This window comes from Mesoplodon mirus, assembly GCF_964341445.2.
Source record: "Mesoplodon mirus genome assembly, chromosome: 4".
Classification (NCBI taxonomy): domain Eukaryota; kingdom Metazoa; phylum Chordata; class Mammalia; order Artiodactyla; family Ziphiidae; genus Mesoplodon; species Mesoplodon mirus.
In genome coordinates, this window is record NC_138979.1 from 44,575,844 (window position 1) to 44,599,904 (window position 24,061).

Here is a 24,061-nt window from a genome sequence, read left to right on the forward strand (position 1 = left end):
GATATTTAAGTCATTGCTTCATTTTTTTCCTAGCATTCAGAATTGTAATTGAGAAGTCTAATGCCATTCAGATTTCATATTGTTCGTGTAGGGCAAAAGTTCTCTTTTCTAAAGTTAAGATCATCTCTCTCTTTAGTGTTGTGAACTTTCACTAGAATGTGTCTTCACATGGGTTTTTTTCATAAATTTTTCAAAGCACACCAAGAATTCTTTTAATCTGGAATTTGTTTTCATCATTTCTGGAAAATTTGCTTGATTTTATTTCACACAATTTTCTTCTCTCTGATTTCTCTGTTTACTCTTTGTGGAACTCTCATTAATATTATTTTAAATATTGTACCTCCTTTAATTGAATTGATCTTTACATTTTCTTACTATCTCTCCTATTTTCTATTTTCTGGGAGATTTAATCAATTATGTCTTCCAAACTTTCTGGGGGGAAAAAACGTTGCTAACCTGTGAATGTATGTATATATATTTTGTTTACTGTTGTATTCTCAATGGCTGTAACAGTGCCTTGCACATAGTAGAAATTTAAAAAAAAATTATTGAATTGAATAAGTGAATGTTATCACATATTATTAACTTCCCAAATGTTCTTTTTTCTAGCCTCCTATTTTTGTTTCTTGAAGATAATTTCCTCTCTTATTTTTCTGATTATATTAATTATAGATGTTTTGGGGATTCTCCTGTAATACCCTATATTGACTGCTTTTGCTGTCTTTTTATGCTTGTTTGTTTTGGTCTCTATCTTTCATATTGAAAGCTTTCTTCATATGTCTGGTGATCCTTAGCTTTCACCAGTGAGTCACGAAAATATCTTGTGTTCCTGAGCAGGCTAGAGTGCCGGGCTTCACCCTGGGGTTATCTGGCTCTTGATGTTTCATTGGAGCAGCCTGAAAGGTACACATATGTAAATCTTTTTTCCTCAGGTTGTTCTTAAAATTTTTAATTGTGGTAACACATACATAACATAAAATTTACAATTTTAACCATTTTTAATTATACAGTACAGTACAGATTAGTAGGGTTAGGTATGTGCACATTGGTGTGCAGCTGATTTCCAGAACTCTTTCATCATGCAAAACTGAAACTCTATTCCCATTAAACAACAACTTCTCATTTTTCCCTTCCTTCCCCTTTTCCGCCTCCAGGTAACCATCATTCTACTTTCTGTCTCTATGAATTTGACTACTCTAGGTTCCTCATGTAAGTGAAATCATTTAGTATTTATCATTTTGTGCCTGGCTTATTTCACTTAACATGTCTTCAAGGTTCATCCATGTTGTAGCATGGGTCAGAATTCTTAAGGCTGAATTATATATGACTCACATATTGTTCATCCATTCATCTGTTGATAGATGAAGGAACTTGGGTTCCCTCCACCCTTTGCTATTGCGAATAATACTGCTATGAACATGGGTGTACAAAAAACATCTCTTTGAGATCCTGCTTTCAGATATTCTTTTGGAATATATAACCAGAAATGGAATTGTTGGATTATATGTTAATTTTATTTTGCATTTTGTGAAGCACCACTGTGCTCTTTTCCACAGCAGCTGCACCATTTTACATTCCCACAAACAATGCATGAGTTCCAGTTTCTCAACGTCCTCACCAACATTTGTCATTGCCTGTTTTTTTGATAGTAGCCATCTTAATGTGTGTGAGGTGGTATCTCATTGTGGTTTTGATTTGCATTTCCCTAATGATTAGTGATGTTGAGGATCTTCTTATGTGCCCATTGGCCTTAGGCTGGTTATTTTTTCAGAAAAAAAAAATCTTCTGTCTCTTGTTCAGGGTTAATAAGAACGGTTATCAGCATTTCGGGAACAAAGCAGAAAGGAGTTGGAGTTGGGCTGTAGCCATAAGTGTGCAGATTTTTATCCATCCCTCCTTTTCAAGATTATGTCCCTGCTCTCAGTTAGGCTTAGTGTCCTGAGTCTAGAGTCCCTGTTGATCAGCCTGTTCAGGGAGGGAACCTCCAGGCAATAGCCAGGGAGAAAAGCGGGGGTGGAAATCAAGGATATTAACTATTTCTTTCAGTTTTCCTATTTCAGCCGTACTGGTACCTCCACTTTTAGAAGTGACAGTTGACTCTAATTTCTGAGCCTTTAAGAAACTCTGCAACACCAACCAGCTCACTTTTTGGCATCATCCCTGTGGCATTTATTTACTTTTCAGTATTTAAAGTGTTGCTTTGGTACCTCCTTTTCCCAGTCTCTTTTTCTTCTGCAATTAATGTCTTTTATCACATTATTTCAGTAGGGCTTCAGCAGAGGGTAGAGATAAACATGTGTCTTGAATTTACCATTTTAACTGAAACTCCCTCTTGTCATTTTTCTATTATTGTTATTTTATTGTTAATTGTTATTGTTAATTTTTATCATTATTAATCAATACTCCTTTTTTTCCTTTAGGGGAAAGAGACAGAAGCAGAGATCTGTCATGAGACATTCCACCAAGCTTTATTAAAGGAAAAGCAAGGATGAGCATCTCTCCCCAGGTACATTTTGTTGGTGTTTGATACCCCTGATGCCATGGTCAGCTTTCCACTTTAACCCTTCCTTGACTCAGATTTTCTACTCAGTTCATCTATTTTCAGATTTTTGCCTAAAAGGAAAGCATTTCTACTACATACCATCCTCAGTAGGAAAGTAAAATTCGATATACACTGTTTTGCTTTACAAAATCCTTCAGAAACTCAGAGACTTTCTAAGTTTTGGGATACCGTTTTAAAAATACTTAGATGTTTTGTTTTGGTCTTTTTCATCATACTCATATAAAGCTATAGAATCACGCTTGTTAGTGTCATCTGATAATACAAAGATTGATACAAGTCAGGAGGGAAGTTACCTGTCATTTCATACAGGCTTAGATGGATCATGGCCTGTCCTATTCTGACATAAAACATTCCCAGAGTATTGTCTTTCAGGATCCAGAAGAAAAACTATTTACTATTTATCATCACCCACCAAACTTGGAAAAGCCTTGACCTTTATTTATTTATTTATTTTTGCTGGTAGGAATTTAATACAAATTTACTTGCATAGGTTTAAATTGCACTTTCTATAATAAAAATAGAAAGGTTACCCTTTCACTTTTTTTTCTTTTTTAAAAAACATCTTTATTGGAGTATAATTGCTTTACAATAGTGTGTTAGTTCCTGGTGTATAACAAAGTGAATCAGCTATACGTATACATATATCCCCATATCTCCTCCCTCTTGCGTCTCCCTCCCACCCTCCCTCTCCCACCCCTCTAGGTAGACACAAAGCACTGAGCTGATCTCCCTGTGCTATGTGGCTGCTTCCCACTAGCTGTCTGTCTTACATTTGGTAGTGTATATATGTCCATGACACTCTCTCATTTCGTCCCAGCTTACACTTCCCCCTCCCTGTGTCCTCAAGTCCATTCTCTACATCTATGTCTTTATTCCTGTGCTGCCCCTAGGTTCTTCAGAACTGTTTTTTTTTCTCCCATATATATGTGTTAGCATATGGTATTTATTTTTCTGTTTCTGACTTACCTCACTCTGTATGACAGTCTCTAGGTCCATCCACCTCACTACAAATAACTCAATTTTGTTTCTTTTTATGGCTGAGAAATATTCCATTGTATATATGTGCCACATCTTCTTTATCCATTCATCTGTCAGTGGACACTTAGGTTGTTCCATGTCCTGGCTATTGTAAATAGAGCTGCAATGAACATTGCGGTAAATGATTCTTTTTGAATTATAGTTTTCTCAGGGTATATGTCCAGTAGTGGGATTGCTGGGTCATATGGTAGTTCTATTTTTTATTTTTATTTATTTAGTTTTTTTTTTTTTTTTTTTTTGCGGTACACGGGCCTCTCCTTGTTGTGGCCTCTCCCGTTGCAGAGCACAGGCTCCAGACGCACAGGCTCAGCGGCCATGGCTCATGGGCCCAGCTGCTCCATGGCATGTGGGATCTTCCCGGCCTAGGGCACGAACCCGTGTCCCCTGCATCGGCAGGCGGACTCTCAACCACTGGGCCACCAGGGAAGCCCTATTTTTAGTTTTTTAAGGAACCTCCATACTGTTCTCCATAGTAGCTGTATCAATTTACATTCCCACCAACAGTGCAAGAGGGTTCCCTTTTCTCCACACCCTCTCCAGCATTTATTGTTTGTAGATTTTTTGATGATGGCCATTCTGACCGGTGTGAGGTGATACCTCATTGTAGTTTTGATTTGCATTTCTCTAATGATTAGTGATGTTGAGCACCTTTTCATGTGTTTGTTGGCAATCTGTATGTCTTCTTTGGAGAAATGTCTATTTAGGTCTTCTGCCCATTTTTGGATTGGGTTGTTTGTTTTTTTGATATTGAGCTGCATGAGCTGCTTGTATATTTGGAGATTAAACCTTTGCCAGTTGCTTTGTTTGCAGATATTTTCTCCCATTCTGAGGGTTGTCTTTTGGTCTTGTTTATGGTTTCCTTTGCTATGCAAAAGCTTTAAAGTTTCCTTAGGTCCCATTTGTTTATTTTTGTTTCCATTTCTCTAGGAGGTGGGTCAAAAAGGATCTTGCTGTGATTTATGTCATAGACTGTTCTGCCTCTGTTTTCCTCTAAGAGTTTTATAGTGTCTGGCCTTACATTTAGGTCTTTAATCCACTTTGAGTTGATTTTTGTGTATGGTGTTAGGGAGTGTTCTAATTTCATTCTTTTGCATGTGGCTATCTAGTTTTCCCATCACCACTTATTGAAGAGGCTGTCTTTTCTCCACTGTATATTCTTGCCTCCTTTATCAAAGATAAGGTGACCATATGTGTGTGGGTTTATCTCTGGGCTTTCTATCCTGTTCCATTGATCTATATTCTGTTTTTGTGCCAGTACCATACTGTCTTGATTACTTTAGTGTTGTAGTATAGTCTGAAATCAGGAAGCCTGATTCCTCCAGCTCTGTTTTTCTTTCTCAAGATTGCTTTAGCTATTTGGGGTCTTTTATGTTTCCATACAAATTGTGAAATTTTTTGTTCTAGTTCTGAGAAAAATACATTGGTAGTTTGATAGGGATTGCATTGAATTTGTAGATTGCTTTGGGTAGTAGAGTCATTTTCACAATGTTGATTCTTCCAATCCTAGAACATGGTGTATCTCTCCATCTATTTGTATCATCTTTAATTTCTTTCATCTGTGTCTTATTGTTTTCTGCACAACAGGTCTTTTGTCTCCTTAGGAAGGTTTATTCCTAGGTATTTTATTCTTTTTGTTGCAATGGTAAATGGGAGTGTTTCCTTAATTTCTCTTTCAGATTTTTCGTTGTTAGTGTATAGGAATGCACCTGACTTCTTTGCATTAATTTTGTATCCTGCTACTTTACCAAATTCATTGATTAACTCTAGTAGTTTCCTGGTAGTGTCTTTAGGATTCTCTTGTATAGTATCATGTCATCTGCAATGAGTGACAGTTTTAATTCTTCTTTTCCTATTTGGATTCCTTTTATTTCCTTTTTTCTCTGACTGCTGTAGCTAAAACTTCCAAAACCATGATGAATAATAGTGGAGAGAGTGGGCAACCTTGTCTTGTTCCTGATCTTAGTGGAAACTGTTTCAGTTTTTCACCACTGAGAATGATGTTGGCTGTGGATTTGTCATATTTGGCCTTTATTATGTTGAGGTTCCTTCTATGCCTACTTTCTGGAGGGTTTTTATCAAAAATGGGTGTTGAATTTTGTCAAAACCTTTTTCTGCATCTATTTAAATGATCATATGTGTTTTCTCCTTAAATGTGTTAATATGGTGAATCACATTTATTGATTTGCATATGTTGAAGAATCCTTGCATTCCTGAGATACACCCCACTTGATCATGGGGTATCATCCTTTTAATGTGCTGCTGGATTCTGTTTGCTAGTATTTTGTTGAGGATTTTTGCATCTATGTTCATCAGTGATATTGGCCTCTAGTTTTCTTTTTTTGTGACGTCTTTGTCTGGTTTTGGTACCAGGGGTGATGGTGGCCTCGTAGAATGAATTTGGGTGTGTTCCTCCCTCTGCTATATTTTGGAAGAGTTTGAGAAGGATAGGTGTTAGCTCTTCTCCAAATGTTTGATAGAATTCACCTGTCAAGCCGTCTGGTCCTGGGCTTTTGTTTGTTGGAAGATTTTAATCACAGTCTCGATTTCAGTGCTTGTGATTGGTCTGTTTATATCTTCTATTTCTTCCTGGTTCAGTCTCAGAAAGTTGTGCTTTTCTAAAACTGTGTCCATTTCTTCCATATTGTCTATTTTATTGACATACAGTTGCTTGTAGTAATCTCTCATGATCCTTTGCGGTGTCTGTTGTAACTTCTCCTTTTTCATTTCTAATTTTATTGATTTGAGTCCTCTCTGTCTTTTTCTTGATGAGTCTGGCTAATGGTTTATCAATTATCTTTATCTTCTCAAAGAACCAGCTTTTAGTTTTATTGATCTTTGGTATTGTTTCCTTTATTTCTTTTTCATTTATTTGTGATCTGTTCTTTATGATTTCTTTCCTTCTGCTAACTTTGGTGTTTTTTTGATCTTCTTTCTCTAATTGCTTTAGTTGTGAGGTTAGGTTGTTTATTTGAGACGTTTCTTGTTTCTTGAGGTAGGATTGTATTGCTATAAACTTCCCTCTTAGAACTGCTTTTACTGCATTCTGTAGGTTTTGGGTCGTCGGGTTTTCATTATCATTTGTTTCTAGGTATATTTTGATTTCCTCTTTGATTTCTTCAGTGATCTCTTGGTTATTTAGTAGCATATTTTATAGCCTCCACGTGTTTGTATTTTTTTACAGTTTTTTTCCTGTAATTGATATCTAGTCTCATAGCATTGTGATCAGAAAAGATCATTGATACAATTTCAATTTTCTTAAATTTACCAAGGCTTGATTTGTGACCCAAGATATGATCTATCCTGGAGAATGTTCCATGAGCACTTGAGAAGAAATTGTATTCTGTTTTTTTGGATGGAATGTCCTGTAAATATCAATTAAGTCCATCTTGTTTAATGTGTCATTTAAAGCTTGTGTTTCCTTATTTAATTTCATTTTGGATGATCTGTCCATTGGTGAAAGTGGGGTGTTAAAGACCCCTATCATGATTGTGTTACTGTCAATTTCCCCTTTTATGGCTGTTAGTATTTGCCTTATGTATTGAGGTGCTCCTATGTTGGGTACATAAATATTTACAATTGTTATATCTTCTTCTTGGATTGATCCTTTGATCATTATGTAGTGTCCTTCTTTTTCTCTTGTAATAGTCTTTATTTTAAAGTATATTTTGTCTAATATGAGAATTGCTACTCCAGCCTTCTTTCAGTTTCCATTTGCATGGAATATCTTTTTCCATCCCCTCACTTTCAGTCTGTATGTGTCCCTAGGTCTGAAGTGGGTCTCTTGTAGGCAGCATATATATGGGTCTTGTGTTTGTATCCATTCAGCCAGTCTGTGTCTTTTGGTTGGAGCATTTAATCCATTTACATTTAAGGTAGTTATCGATATGTATGTTCCTATTACCATTTTCTTAATTGTTTTGGGTTTGTTATTGTAGATCTTTTCCTTCTCTTGTGTTTCCTGCCTAGAGAAATTCCTTTAGCATTTGTTGTAAAGCTGGTTTGGTGGTGCTGAATTCTCTTAGCTTTTGTTTGTCTGTAAAGTTTTCAATTTCTCCGTGGAAGCTGAATGAGATACTTGCTGGGTAGAGTAATCTTGCAGGCTTTCTCCTTTCATCACTTTAAATATGTCCTGCCGCTCCCTTCTAGCTTGCAGAGTTTCTTCTGAAACACCAGCTGTTTACCTTATGGTGTTTCCCTTGTATGTTTTTTGTTGCTTTTCCCTTGCTGCTTTTAATATTTTTTCTTTGTATTTAATATTTGATTAATATGTCTTGGCATGTTTCTCCTTTGATTTATCCTGTATGGGACTCTCTGTGCTTCCTGGACTTGATTGACTATTTCTTTTCAACTATAATCTCTTCAAATATTTTCTCAGTCCCTTTTTTTTCTCTTCTTCTTCTGGGCTCCCTATAATTTGAATGTTAGTGTGTTTAATGTTGTCCCAGAAGTCTCTGAGACTGTCCTCAATTCTTTTCTTTTTTTTTTTTATTCTGCTGTGCGGTAGTTATTTCCACTATTTTATCTTCCAGGTCACTTATCCATTCTTCTGCCTCAGTTATCCTGCTGTTGATTCCTTCTAGAGAACTTTTATTTTCATGTATTGTGTTGTTCATCATTGTTTGTTTGCTCATTAATTCTCCTAGGTCCTTGTTAAACATTTCTTGTATTTTCTCCATTCTATTTCCAAGATTTTGGATCATCTTTGCTATCATTACTCTGAATTCTTTTTCAGGTAGACTGCCTATTTCCTGTTCATTTGTTTGGTCTGGTGGGTTTTTACCTTACTCCTTCATCTGCTGTGTATTTCTCTGTCTTCTCATTTTACTTAACTTACGATGTTTGGGGTCTCTTTTTTGCATGCTGCAGGTTTGTAGTTACCATTGTTTTTGGTGTTGCCTCCAGTGGGTAAGGTTTGTTCAGTGGGTTGTGTAGGCTTCCTGGTGGAGGGGACTGGTACCTGTGTTTAGTGGATGAGGCTAGATCTTGTCTTTCTTGTGGGCAGGACCACATCCCGTGGTGTGCTTTGGGGTATCTGTGAACTTATTATGATTTTAGGCTGCCTCTCTGCTAATGGGTGGGGTTGTGTTCCTGTCTTGCTAGTTGTTTGACATAGGGTGTCCAGCACTATAGCTTGCTGGTCGTTGAGTGGAGCTGTGTCTTAGCATTGAGATGTAGATCTCTGGGAGAGCTCTTGCCATTTGATATTACATGGGGCTGGGAGGTCTCTGGTGGACCAATGTCCTGAACTCAGCTCTCCCACCTCAGAGGCTCAGGCCTGACGCCCGGTCAGACCATAAAGACCCTGTCAGCCACATGGCTCAGAAGAAAAGGGAGAAAGAAAGAAAGAGAGAGAGAGAGAGAGAGGGAGGGAGGAAGGAAGGAAGGAAGAAAGAAAAATAAAATAAAGTTATTAAATTAAAAAATTATTAAAAATAAAAATATTAAAATAATTTTAAGAAAGAAAGAAAGAGAGCAACCAAACCAAAAAATAAATCCAGCAATGATAACAAGCACTAAAAACTATACTAAAAAAAAAATAACAAAAAATGGACAGGCAGAACCCTAGGACAAATGGCAAAAGCAAAGCTATGCAGAGAAAATCACACAAAGAAACATACTCACACGCACTCACAAAAAGAGAAAAAGGAAAAAAAATATATATAAAAACCCGGAAGAAAGCAACCAAACCAATAAAGAAATCTACCAATGATAATAAGCTGGAAATACCAAACTAAGATAAACATAAAACCAGAAACAAATTAGATGCAGAAAGTAAACCCCAAGTCTACAGTTGCTCCCAAAGTCCACCGCCTCAATTTTGTGATGATTCGTTGTCTTTTCAGCTATTCCGCAGATGCAGGGTACATCAAGTTGATTGTGGAGATTTAATCTGCTGCTCCTGAGGCTGCACGGAGAAATTTCCCTTTCTTTTCTTTGTGCACACAGCTCCTGGGGTTCAGCTTTGGATTTGACCCCGCCTCTGCGTGTAGGTCACCTGAGGGCATCTGTTCCCCGCCTAGACAGGATGGGGTTAAAGTAGCAGCTGATTAGGGGGCTCTGGCTCACTCAGGCTGAGGAGAGGGAGGGGTATGGAATGTGGGGCAAGCGTGTGGCGGCAGAGGCCAGTGTGACATTGCAACAGCCTGAGGCATGCTGTGTGTTCTCCCAGGGAAGTTTTTCCTGGATCACGGGACCCTGGCAGTGGCAGGCTGCACAGGTTCTCAGGAGGGGAGGTATGGATAGTGACCTGTGCTTGCACACAGGCTTCTTGGTGTCTGCAGAAGCAGCCTTAGCATTTCATGCCCGTCTCTGCTGTCCGCGCTGATAGCCGCAGCTCACACCTGTCTCTGGAGCTTGTTTAGGTGGGGCTCTGAATCCCCTCTTCTTGTGCACCCTGAAACAATGGTGTCTTGCCTCTTAGGCAGGTCCAGACATTTTCTTGGACTCCCTCCCGGCTAGCTGTGGCGCACTAGCCCCCTTCAGGCTGTGTTCACGCAGCCAACCCCAGTCCTCTCCCTGGGATCTGACCTCTGAATCCTGAGCCTCAGCTCCCAGCCCCCATCTGCCCCGGCGGAGGAGCAGAGAAGCCTCTTAGGCTGGTGAGTGCTGGTTGGTACCAGTCCTCTGTGCGGGAATCTCTCAGCTTTGCCCTCTGCACCCCTGTTGCTGTGCTCTCCTCCGTGGCTCAGACACTTCCCCCCTCCGCCACCTGCAGTCTCCGCCCGCGAAAGGGCTTCTAGTGTGTGGAAACCTTTCCTCCTTCACAGCTCCCTCCCAGAGGTGCAGGTCCCGTCCCTATTCTTTTGTCTCTGTTTTTCCTTTTTTCTTTTGCCCTACCCCGGTACGCGGGGAGTTTCTTGCTTTTTGGGAAGTCTGAGGTCCTCTGCCAGCGTTCAGTAGGTGTTCTGTAGGAGTTGTTCCACATGCCCAGGTAGTTTTGATGTATTTGTGGGGAGGAAGGTGATCTCCATGTCTTACTCCTCCGCCATCTTGAAGTTGCCTCCAGCCTTGACCTTTAAATAAACTGTTGAAAACTTCTAAACTAGTTCCTGATCCTGAGAGTGCAAAGTTAACATGAAACATTTTAAAAGAAAAGGCTTTTATTAAAACAGACTATTTAGATTGTTTATGCCAAAGTGCTCTCCCTAATCTGAGTTAAAGCACTTATCCAAGCACTGGAGTGCCATGATAGTTGGCTATAATTAAGATTCTAAAGCCAGGCATTTTTGGTATGTGTAGTAATTTCAATTATTTGTACTATTATATCAATAATACTGTACATGCATATGGTAATTGAGAGATTGGAATTGTTAGTCCCAACGTATAGATGAGAAAATTGAGTTTCCGGGTAGTATATGAAACTACATTTGTAATGTCGAACAGCTAGTAAGAAAGTGAAGGTGTGGGGCTTCCCTGGTGGCGCAGTGGTTGAAAATCCGCCTGCCGATGCAGGGGACACGGGTTCGTGCCCCGGTCTGGGAAGATCCCACATTCCACGGAGCGGCTGGGCCCGTGAGCCATGGCCGCTGGGCCTGCACGACCGGAGCCTGTGCTCCGCAACGGGAGAGGCCACAACAGTGAGAGGCTCGCGTACTGCAAAAAAAAAAAAAAAAAAAAAAAAAAGAAAGTGAAGGTGTGAGATGCAATGATAGTACTGAAGACTCCATGTGTAATGCCTGCTGCAACGCAAAATACCTGCATTAAACTACATAGATATTTGGGGAAAGTGATCAAGGACATAAAGAACAAAATAAGTGAGGAACAGTGAAAACCAGATTAAAAGATATTAGATATAGAACCCTCTCCTCACCTTTTGCTTCACCTGTGCCTGGAATGGTATATATTTGCTTGCTATTTTGGACACGTTGACCAGCCCTGTATAAAAAGAACACTGAAGATTTCTTCACAAAAGCTACCTATGCTTGCTATCACATATCCTAGTTCTAGCAAAATGCCAGGAATTAAAGAGAATCTCACTGCTCATTAGTTTCCAATACTAAGGAAGGGCACACTTATTTACATAAAGGTAGGCATCCTGGTTTCACTTCTGGCTGGGTGCAGGAGCCACCAGCTTTCTCAAGGCAGTGACCCCCATCAATGCAATGGCTCAACACCTTCTGTTTGTTTCCTGGCCTCACTTTCAGGTGCCCTGGGCCTCTCAGCTCAGACAGAGCCTTCATTTGATTTGCACACAGAACTAACTTGAATGCAGTCACCTCCAGTTAGGACAGTAAGAGAAAATGGCTTTATTTGGATGACTAAAGGAAAATCTCTCCACATTTACTAAATATCCTGGCTTCTTAGATGCTTACAAAGAATAAAGGGACATGCTTTCACCATTTCCCAGGAAAGCTTAGGTGGTAGTGAAATAAAGCAGAGTTTTCTTCCTTTTTCTTCAGAGAAAAGTCTTTAGCCTGAGAGAAGGTAAAGAAGTAAGATCCTAGTAAATAAACAGAAACCTAATACTGCAAACATGTATGAGGGTAGAATATGACTTCTGTATTAAGAAAAATGATGAATGTTTTCACATTATGGGAACAGCTTTAGCACACCCTTAAAATAGCACATTAACAATATGAGAAGACATAGAGATATTTGTCTCTATACTTTAAACCTTTTCTCTTCCACAAGGATTTTTAGTAAGTATATGCTATGGACTAGAGCTCAGAGACTGTGAAAGAAAATTTCTAGCCTTGAGTGTTGCTGCCACCTACATGACGGGAAGACTACAAACAAAACCCAACCCCTTTCCAGACAAGCATCAGCTGCAGTATACTTTCTATGAAAACATACTTTAGAAATCTCCATATTTGTTCCTTTAATTGACTGTCCCAATCACAACTGAAGTGATAGTATTCACTATTTTCACCTCACTTCTTGTCTCAAATTCTTGCAGAAATTGGAGCAGTTTTGTTTAGGTTGGTGGGAATACACTGACTGTATGAAATGCGGGCTGATCCAAGGAAATCTTCCTTACCATCAAAACAGTCCTAAGTGCAACTTGATCCCTGTGACAATGACTGTCTCAGGGAGAGGATGAAGGCTCTCAATCTTACTGTCTTATAGTTTCCCCCCACCCCCACCCCAAGACTGCAGGCTTTAAAATACAAGAGGAAGAAATAAATACAATGTTTCCTCAGTTGATTATAGTTGATGCAAATGGAGATAACATGAATGTAAAAATTCTTTTGATATAGATAAGAATGGTTATTTCTGATAGGAAATGCAGTTGCCACTGCAGAACTAACAGGAAATCTCTTTAAAAGTCTAAAGGAAACTTGTGATATGTCAAGAACATGTCATAGATCTTCCTTTTATCTTGGATGGCATCATCTGAGGGCCATGATGCTCAGTGACTGAGGCTGTGTGAAACACATTCTCCCTAGAAGATACACATGCAAGATCGAAAAGCCGATTGGTGACTTTACAGATAATTCCAATTAAAATAATTGCTAAGTGAATAAATGATAGGTTTTGTAAGCAAGTACCAAGCAATTACTGCTATTGCACCATGTTATGAATATTGGCATTTTGCTGGCATTTGGCACTTTCCAGATTTAGGCACAGTGTTGTACAAAACATGTACTAGTCATCTTTGATGTTAAAAACAGTGTATCCTTGAATTAGAAAATCACTGCTACCTTTCCAATTAGTAACAAGTTGAAGACAGAAGGATCCCTAAAAACAACGATGGGAAAACCTTGTCTGTGCAATGAAAAAAGGGCATTTGGAAAAACAATGTCAAAAGGGAGCACTCTATGTGCTCAACATTTCCCCCTGTATACCACTAGAAATAAGCCATTTAAAACATTTTCAATGGTCTATGGCTTCGGTTTTCACATGGTATTAAAACAACTATTTCTTACCATTTGTATCATTATAATCATGCTCATAATGATGAAGTTGTCACAGTCTATTTACCTGCACTATGCTTTCTGGGATAAAAGTGAATTTCTCCTAGACTTAATGAATAGAGCCTAGGGCTAGATGGTGGCAAAAAATTCAGTAATCAAGATAAATATATTTTAATACAATATTTATAAAAATCAAATTAATGCAAAAAATCCATGACATTGAAATCTTAAATGAAGATGGAATCTGATAAGGTCTGATGAGGGTGAGAGGAGTGAGTGAGTGGTACTAGGACAACCTCACCCCAGTCCCTACCCTGCCAATGACATGAAGTGATGCATGCTGTCTTCAGGGGTCACAGTTGGGTGGGAGTTTCCAGTGGCATGCTCTTACTGGAAGATCTGTTAATTTCCAGTTTACGTTTTTCTCATACATGCTATCTGTAGGGTCCTTGTTGATGAGATCACAGTGCAAAGTCGTCTGGGGACCATTGTACAGGAAGCCATGTAGATTCATCAGAAAGATATCTACTCAAGAAAGTTTTAACTTTGCAACATTTTTGGTCACAGTTCATTTTGAAAGTATTTTACATTGCTAACTAGGTACATGTTTACAAAATAATGACTTCCATATGAGATTAGACACAACTTTGAGCACTTTACACCTAAAATAACATTTTGTGGAGAACCAAAGAATATATAGCACTACTTTTAAATAACTGTGTAATCAAAATGTATGCAATAGAAATTTAAAAATTACATGAAAGAGCCCATTCTGTAAAAATGACTTTAAAGTCAATTGGAATTAATATATTCTGAGCCTTCTTTTTAAACATGTGGCATAAAACTTAAATTTTAAAAATTCAGTTATTATAATGTGCCCTCTAAAGACTGAAAAGAATATCTTTTCTAAAATTTTCATATGAATAATTATAAAAGGATTTTAAATACAGAACATTGGAGGGAAATGTACAAGGAAGGAAACAAAAAATACCTCAATACTACCATCTTGAGATAGAATGTTAATACTTAGTAAAATATTTCCTATCGTTTTTCTAATAATGACATGTTTAAAGTAGCCTTAACTTAGTTTCTAAAATAGCAACAGAATATTTCAGGCCTGAGGCACCGTTCCATGTTTATAATGCTATAAATTTTACCTTATATTTGAAGTGTTTTACAGTGTTCAGATTGCTTTCCATAAACCATCTCGTAGAGGGCCTCTGGATGAGCCCTTTGAGGGAGCTCTCTACATGGATGGGGAAGCGAGGCTCTGAGATGCACAGCAAGGACATGCTGCCTAGACACATGGCAGTGAAGTCCTGGCTCTTAAACCTAGATTCTTCCCTCATGCAATATTGCCAGTGTGTAACTCCACAGTGAATAACAGAACTCAGGCTTGCAAATTTGAAAATATGATATTCCTTGGAGGAAAATATATAATCATAAACATCACCAAGATTATTACCAAAAAAGAAACCCAATGTAATTTTTAAATGATTTACTTATTACAATGACAAGGAAGACTCTGGATACAAACACATTTGTTTGCTAATACAATTACTCCACTGTTACCTAAGATTGTACATACAAAGGGACAAACACCTAATTAAGAGGCAGTCAGTTTTGAGTTTCTAGGTACCATATGAGTGATCCATTTAATTGTGTGGCAATTTACTATTTCAAATTCTCCTCACAACAGAAATTCCTGAAACATGTTGAAAGTAAGTCAATATCATTATTTTTAAACAGACTAGAGGATCTGTGTCATAAATACACTTGCACATGTATATTAGGGAACATTATTTAAATGTCTATCTCTAAAACTCATTTTTAGGAATTAAAAATTTTGATAATTAATGGTGTTGGTCTCCAGAATTCATATTGATAAAAGATTTTAATTAGTCATTTGATAGGAATTTTTAAATTTTAGCAACTATAAACTGTGTTACCAAAAAAATCTTAAAAATTTCATTTAGTAATGTCAGGATTATGCTACTTCTAATTTCCTATAGCTAGTGACATAATAAAACATATATCAAGAATTCAGTATTGGTTTCCTCGGACCTGAAAAAATGCTAAATATGGCAACTATTTAAACTTATTTTTATTCTTCTTTGTAAAAGGAATAATAGGACATAGCTATAAAAACAAAGAAGTTTATTTTTAATAAACATACCAGAACTTGAGCATCTGAATTAGTTTCAACTATTAAAATTGCCCTTGTGAGAGGATATATCCTTATTTGATATTGCTATCAGTAATAATATTTTTGGGAGTCCTCCTTGTAATGGTTTTCAGAGCCAGAACACAGCATGCAAGAAAATGTGTTCCATTGCCTAGCTTGCTACCTTCCCTTATTTTGAAATTTGTTCCACATGGCTTTTGACAATTTTCAGAGGGCTGAGGGAAGCACACACACACATATATGTATATTTTTTCAAAGGATGGTAATTTTCCATCATTATTCATATTAACAATATGTTATTGTTATTGACATACAACTCAAAAGTAATTTCAAGTAATTTCACCCTTTAGGAAAAAAAAGAACACACATTTTTGTCTATTTTAAAACAGTCACACTCACCTCTCTAGTTCTGGTATATTCATTTACTCCAATCATTAATTATAAGCTCTGTAAGGGTAGAAACCATTCTATTTCAATTTTATAGCTCTATTCTCTAATCTCCCCCTCTCCCTTGCCCACTGCATCCTCCCTTGTACAGAACCTGATGCTGGTGCCCCAAAAAATGTTTGTTGAATTGAAGTGACTATAACTTCCCTATTAGATAGATTTATAAAGATATATATCATATATTTAACACTTTATTTCCATTTTTCTATGGATTAGTCAATATTTGTATTCATATGCACACTAATAATCTTCTTCATGATTTTCTATAAATTCAGGAATTATACAATATAAATCACAGCAAATAAATCGGATCACTAAAGGCCTTAATAGATGAGCACTTTATGTCTGTTCTTATTTATATTGCTTCCCATATTTTAGTTTGAGAATTCCTGCTAGTCAAGCTTCTTTCTGGGAATAGAACTACAAGAGTTTTTTACTTATTAAGGATCAATTGTGATGTGGTATCAGTAGATTCCCCTTCCCTAGTTTACATGTATATGGCCAACAAGATCAACCTTTAGCGAAAGACATTAGCCTCTATGTCATTAGAAGTCTAAATTAACTTGACTGCACAAGATTGGTCCCTATTATACTGTGTATCACTTATTTGGGCTAATTGATGACTAAATGGAATTGGCTATTTGTTGACATTTCATGCTTAAGGATGAGATTTACCATAGGGTGATTGATCTGAATTAAAGCATCTACTAAGACAAAATGTCCTAACCTAACAAATCAAACAAATTTGGTAAAGTTTTAGATCAAATACATTTAAGCAACATTAAATTTAAAAGCATTGTTTGTTACATTGTTTAAAAGCAATAGGGTTATATAATTCAGGAACTGACAAATGGAAGAAAATCTAAAATGGTATTAAATTTGTGTCTGTGGGCTGGCACTCCTTGTTGGAAATAGTCAAACAAAAGTAAGAGGCATCGAATGATCTAGACAATGATTTTCTAAAATTAGATGAATTTGAATATTTTCCATCAGTAATGACTCTGGCCAAAGTATCAGCAAATTTACTACAAATTAATAACTAGACTAATAACAACATAGCTTATACACAATGATAAACAACTGGCATGTTTGGGGTTTCTTAATTTGTCCAAATCCAGTTCTACAGATGAGATTCCATTTAACACAGCTTGCAGGAGCACACCTTTGCTATCCATAAATGATGCCTTCGTTCACCTGGAAAGAAAACAGATTATCTTGGGTTATATGGTAAAATAAAGAAATAAGAGAGAAGAAAGGGCAGGAGGAAGGAAGGGAGAGAGGAAGGGTGGGAGAGAGGGGAGGATGAAAGGAGGGAGGAAATGAGGAAAGAAATAAGGGAAGAAATGGAAGAAGGAAGGAAGAAAGAAAGGAATTACCTATAATTTCTACATTTCTTTTTCTATATGAAATAAAATGTTAAGACAATAAAGAAATTCTTATAAACCAGACCTCAGGTAAATGTATTTTAATTGCACATCTTATTGGTATAGGTCTTTTTTAATCACCGAGAAAGGTAAAAAGTTGTCAACAAGATGAATCGAGTTTGAAATTAGTAAATTTCCATAAATTTCAAGCAGCTGAATTGTTCCTAGAGAAACTCACAACTGCAGTTTTAGGACCAAATGTTATAAATGTCAGTTGAAATATGGTTTGAGCTATGGAATAAAAAAAAAACACATGTACTTCTCAGACTACTTGGATGATTATTGCAGGCTAAAAGATCACTTGATTAAATTAATTTGAATAATTGGAGCATTGTGCCTCAGTAAACTACTTCTAAACACAGTTATAATAATGATGTGACTAATCATAGTAACTCCCACTCCTACTGGCAAAAACTCAAAAAGCTGATTATTTACTTTAGCTAAACCAATATTCAGAATTGTATTATATATGTATTACATATATATGCCTAGAATTTTATGTTCTTTAAAGGTTATTAGATTAATGCTTAAAATTTTCCCTTTGGGTAAATTATTAACAATATTGATATTGTTAAACACAACTAGAAGACGGAGCTTACATGTTTATACTACTGAAACTGTTCTTCTGGAACATTTTTTTTTACCACTAACCGTAAGAAGTGTGTTCTCGATGGCTATGATTGATGGGCTGCTCGCACATTCTACATTTTTTCTGCTTCGCGCATCGTCATCAGCCATCTCCAACACTCCACTCCTGAATCTGTCCTACTTTCTGTTACCTGATTTTTGCTGGTGATTCATGAGCCAGAATAGTATAAAAAAAAAAAAAAAAACTTGGCTTTTCACAACGTAGTATCCCCTAGGAAACTGTAAGAAATCTAGTTTTGTTCATCAGATTCATGAAAATGCAATATTGATTAACAATGATGTATGTAGATCTACATAACATGCTATATAAAAACCACTAAAGTGTTCTGTTAATGGCAGATGCATACTGATTATAAACTACTTCAGATTGACATAAAAATGCTTATCTGAATCCTTTTTTTTTGTACTTCCAAGCTTTCTCTTGTCACTAATATTTTCAGCTGAAGCTATATTTAAGTGCACTATCCCTGGTGCACTAGGAAGTAAAATTCTTAATTTTCCAAGCCAATAAGGTGATAAAAGCTCAAGGTTTCTCATTAACACTTGGATAAAATTTGTGAACGTCACACTAAATTTTTTATCATCATGAGTACAAAGATGAGGGGCAAGGAACACTTTTTTAATATTCTGGAGATTGGGGATTGAGCTATAATCACTGTGCATGAAACAGTTAATAAGAGGTTAACCATCGAAAGACTAAACTGAACTATTTTTGTGATAACATCTTTCAGATTCAAAAGCAACCAGGCCTTAAAGAGCCAAAGAAAGAAAGCCTAATGGCCCTAAAAACTTAAAAAAGGGAGCTGCAAGTTCACATGTTGTCTCAGTGCTTCTATTACTAGACATTGAAGTTATTCCCACAGGTTCTGGGAATGTATAAATGCTGGGTGAAGAAGCCAGTAGACTTCACAGAGTCTAAGCCAGAAACTTCAATCTGGGATTCACCTGTGAGTCAAAACTCTTTGCTAATAAATTATTCCAAAGAAAAGACACTGCTGAGGGAGGCCTTAACCGATCAGACAAGACCTCCAGGTTCACTAGCTGGCTCAGAGTAACAAGAATGCTCTAGTCTAAAGGTGCTTTGCCAACCTTAATGGACTGCAGGCACCCACCTGGGTATACAGCTTGAACCAATAAAGAGATCACAATGGCATGATGAATAAGGTAGAGAGCTTTCGAGACTGAATGACCACTCCACCAGGTATCTAAATTGTGACCTATATGCACACTCCAGGCCATTTACAAATGGGTCATCCTAGTCAATTCAGTGCTGGAGAAGCAGTGATGTCAATGAAAAAATAAACAATCTACATACTGAGTTCAAAACCCATTTCATTCCAAGACAGTCAATTTGCAAAGTCAACCTTACTGTTTTATATAAATTCTAAAAGTTTGATTTTATTACTGATATTTTTAAATGCTCTATCAACATTTTAAAAATTTCAACTTCATCTTTTAAAAAATTGTTTTAGTTTTTCTGTACTTCAAGTTTTCTTACTCTCCGCAAATGCAAATTAGTTGATATGAGCAATATAAAGCTATATGAGCTAAAGTAATATGATGTTTAGAGAATTTGCCAAGAAATCTTTCCTTGGAGAGAATATATGAGGCAATATTCTTGAACTGTGCTTGAATAGGAAAATGATTTTTTTTTGTTTTCATTTTCCAGATGCTGTTTGAACAACTGGGCTATTAATTTAAAATGATGTAATAAATATATTAGTCATTTAGAATTGCATAGATAAAACCATGTAAGGTCAATATCCATTAAAGCCAAAAGACTGACCACATTCAACTTTGTAACTAGGGGATTTTGCATGTACATGAAAATGTTAAAAAGAATTTTAAATGAGTGATAATATTCCAGGTGAAAATGGTAAGAATAATTCATTCAGATTTAAATACACTCCTTTCCATACAAGAAATAATGACTATACTAATGAAATTAAAGCTTAGCTACTGAGGCAGCTCTATTGGTTTGAGAACACCTTCTCAAAGCTTACCATTTAAAAATCCCAAATTTTGTTTTTTCTGCTAACAAAGGCGGTTAAACATGCTTTCCAGAGAAACACCACCTGTACATGGTAAATAGAGTTAACTAAACAACCAAAGTAATGTTTATAGTTTTGGAGCCCCTACATTTGAATGACTTGATATTTTGAAGTTAAGTTTTGGATGGTGAGAAGTGGACAGTCATATTTTCACAGTACAAGGAAGTCCTACCATGCCACCAATTTCACAAATCTTCCTTCATGCTCAGTTTTAAGAATTTTGCCTCTCAAATGCTCAGACTTCAAGGAACTGCACTCTCTCATCAAAATCTTTCTTACTAAACAAGCACCCCTGTCAGAAGTGTCTTAATTTCTTATCACAGAATTTTATCCACACAAGGAGCAATAAATAATTCATGTCACTGCCTCTTTGTTGTGTGTCCCTGAACTGCACAGAGCTGGAAGGCTGACAGCTGTGTCAGGACAAGCACCAAAGATCTGACATGACAAGTGACTAACAAGTTTCTTTCAGTTCATAGAGAAGGAAGACAATGGCCCAAAGTGCAGAAAGAAATCTTGAAACAAAATAAAACTGCTTCTTTCTTTTTACCTAAGTGTTTGCTATGAGCTTATTTCCAACCCACAAGCCCTGGTCATTTTATAGGACTGCCCAGCCCCCTTTATTCCTCACACTCGCTTGGCCATTTACGCCTGGCCACGGATCAATATGAGCAATTCTTGGAGAAATACGATGTCTCCATGACAACCAAGCCACAAATTCTCAGTGGAAGGCAGTGAGACCAGTAGTGAACTCTCCAGAGGTTTCTAGGCCTATAAGGCAAGATGTCTTAAAATGCAGGAATGGACAGAGGAAAAAGCCAGAGTAATTCATTCTTTATTACCAGTTTAATGATGTCCAATGTATAGAATGGTACTCACTTTTTAAGTTAAGATTCTTTATCAGCACCTATATTTTCTAATTGATCTTTCTTTTTTGACATATCCTTTTGTTTATATCAATCAGATAGACTACACTATATTTGAATCTCACTACAATTCCACTCATATTGAGGGATGACTGAAATTTATTCTACTTTTGAAACAGTATAAAGCTGATCTATTCTTGCCCAAAGCAATGAACACTTCGGTTAAAAACTTGCCTCGTGGATTTAACTGCCTGTTAAATGATTGATAGAAACCTAGTTTAAAAACTAGGTTTTTAAACTGTTTTTAAAATAGTTTAAAAACCTAGTAAAAATTAGACAAAATTTTAGTCAGAACTAAACGTAATTTAAAAATAATTTTAATAGAAATCTGATGCTACCACTACCCGCTCCCTTTTCACGTGGGACACATCTACATTTGTTGTTTGGATATTATGGCCGGGGGTGGGGCTAATGTGCTAATGAAAAATTTCTGTCATTGCTAAAGATGCCATTTCTCAGTTCCATGGATGCTGAAGCAGAAGTGTGGCTGAGAACAGACACCCAGCAGCAGTTCATCTTTTGAGGAATCTTGGTATAGTGGAGGGGACTGAAATACAAGCCATCGCCACTGGGCCTATCGGGGTTCCGAGATGACTTAGGGGACCTGACATAGATTGCAGGCTGCACCTTTCACTGAAAATTAAATCTCAGTAGCTCTCCTCGGGGAAGGATCAGGGGACTGTTTGCAGCTGCCCCCTGTCAGCGAAGGCTACAAGATTTGGAAATCTCTTAACTAAGCTGACAGGCCACAGAGAGGATGAATCAAAAATCTGATACATGGATCAGCACACAAAGATGTGAGAGGGTAGAGAGTACACAGCGGCCAGAGAAAACAGGAAAGAAAAACGTTCAGTGGGGGAAGATAGTTAACTCTTTCGCTCATGGTAATAAGGCATCTTCTAGCACCTTATGGCTTTGTAGTGAACCAGGAATTGTCATTCAACTTTCACAAGATTTTTTTTCTCTTAATTAATTAGTTGTTAAGACAAGGCATGCTTCAAAACAAAACAAAAACAAAAATTCATGCTTAAGCGTTCCTGGACATATCCTTCCAGCACATTTCTGTCTGTTCTTCCCACAAAGAGAATACAAACATTAGTAACTTGGACATAGGGTAACTTTTATTGAGTGAGGAAGGGTTACTATTTTGTTTTGTTCTAAACAGTTGACACTGTCCATTCGTTCATTACTGTTATGCTAAAATCCTCTCATCCCGGTTAGAGTTCTGTTTGTATTTAGAGAGGTAGACAGATAGTAATGATGATGATTTGTTTCTCTTTTCTCCTTAATTCTCCATTTCTACTTGATCCCATTATTTGAAATATTTAAAATGTTGCCATTTTTCCAGTTTCCAATCTCTCTGCTCCTATTAACCAGTTTAGCCTAAAATTGATGATAATGAACTAATAGTGTCAGCTTCCTTCTCAGTCATAAAGCCTTTGTACTTCCTCCAGCTGAATTCTTGATGAAAGAGGAAAAGATAACAGCTCCACACTGTGACCCCTGGAGGTGACCATTAATTTGACAGTGCAGCTGCTAAGAGAAAACAGCATTACAATGTCTTCTCCCCCCACTCTCTTCCAAGGACCCCAAAGCTGTGTCAAATTTATCATTTATACTTGACTATTTTTAAATGGCTTTCACCTGGATTCTCAGACTCTTCCAAGACACATCTGTCAGGCATGTCCTCGGTGTCTTGGAAGTTTGCCGAGTTTGAGTTGCTGTCATGCTTGACCGGACTGACTGGAGCTATTAAAAAAAGAGAGAGCAAAGAAAGAGAAAGAGAGCAATGAAAAAGTAGTAATAAACACCATTAAACATTTCCTTTCATTTCCACAGATATTTCCAGGGACACACTACGTAAACACAAATAATAAATTGAAATAAAATGTATCCTCTAAGTATGTATTGGCAGACATGTAATTAGTTGAAAAATCTATAGATGAGACTTTATCTTAGAAGAAAAATAAGTTCATGGCATCAGCTTAAAAGCTACAAAGTAACAAAGTGATCCCTTCGAAGTAGAAATCGTATTTTTAATGCATAAATCTAAAACAATATAGTCAATTAACAGCAACAGGACACAGAAGGAAGAACATCAGGCTGTTCAATTAGACCAGCTCTATGCTGTTGCAATGGTTCCTTTTGTCACACAAATCACAGTGGATGAACACTTTTTATGCATTTTGGTTCTCTTTCATCAAATTAAAAACTATTGTTCCAAACACAAATAAAAAGCCCTATAAAAATAACTTTAAAAAGATAGGATGAATACGTTGCAAATGATAATAAGGAGGGCTGGTGTTTTGAATGGTAGGTCTTCACACAGCTGTCATGATATATTTTCTGAGTAGGAATTATGAACAGAAGCAGAAGCCAGCGTAGGAATCTAAAATTTCCTATAAACACATTATAACTACTAGCTCTGTTAGAGAAACACAGACTTAAGTTTCCACATTTTTCCATGAGTTTTACGACTTTGTCTAAATTCTCTCCACAAGTAACATATTTCCCTATTATATTTGTTCAAGGAATCATTTGTCAGGAAAAGTAGACATGGTCTTCATGAAGACACTCTGAATAACAAAACAAAGCAATCCTTCAATAATATAAATTATGTCATACTTACTTGTCTGAAGCCAAACAAAATGGAATTTTGTCTATCACAAATTGCTTCAGTGAAAAGTACCACTGTCTTCTCAGGTCTTGATAACACACACAACATATTATTTATAAGCCATAAATGCAATAGAGAAAATATAGATTTATAAGTCATAATATGTTTATATATATTTAACATAGATATTTATAAGAAATAATGTGTTTTTTGGCCCAGGGGAGTGGGCCTGGCCGCTGTTCCTAAGCCTCCCTTAGGAGATAAGGGAGCAAATGCAGAGGCTAAAGCTTGTGTTGCTTCACACATTC

At 36.9% G+C, this 24,061-nt stretch overlaps 1 protein-coding gene across 2 annotated transcripts in view; it reads right to left on the reverse strand.

The window, feature by feature from the left end:
• Positions 1-17,225: 17,225 nt before the first annotated feature.
• Positions 17,226-24,061, reverse strand: part of WDR72 (WD repeat domain 72) — a gene marked incomplete at both ends in the record, with an annotated part of 200,538 nt that continues 193,702 nt past the window's right edge. For both annotated transcript variants that reach the window (XM_082618356.1, XM_082618355.1), the window contains 2 exons: positions 17,226-17,281; positions 22,781-22,885. In XM_082618356.1, coding sequence (XP_082474482.1) covers positions 17,226-17,281; positions 22,781-22,885 — 161 coding nt within the window. The remainder of the gene's footprint in view (positions 17,282-22,780; positions 22,886-24,061) is intronic.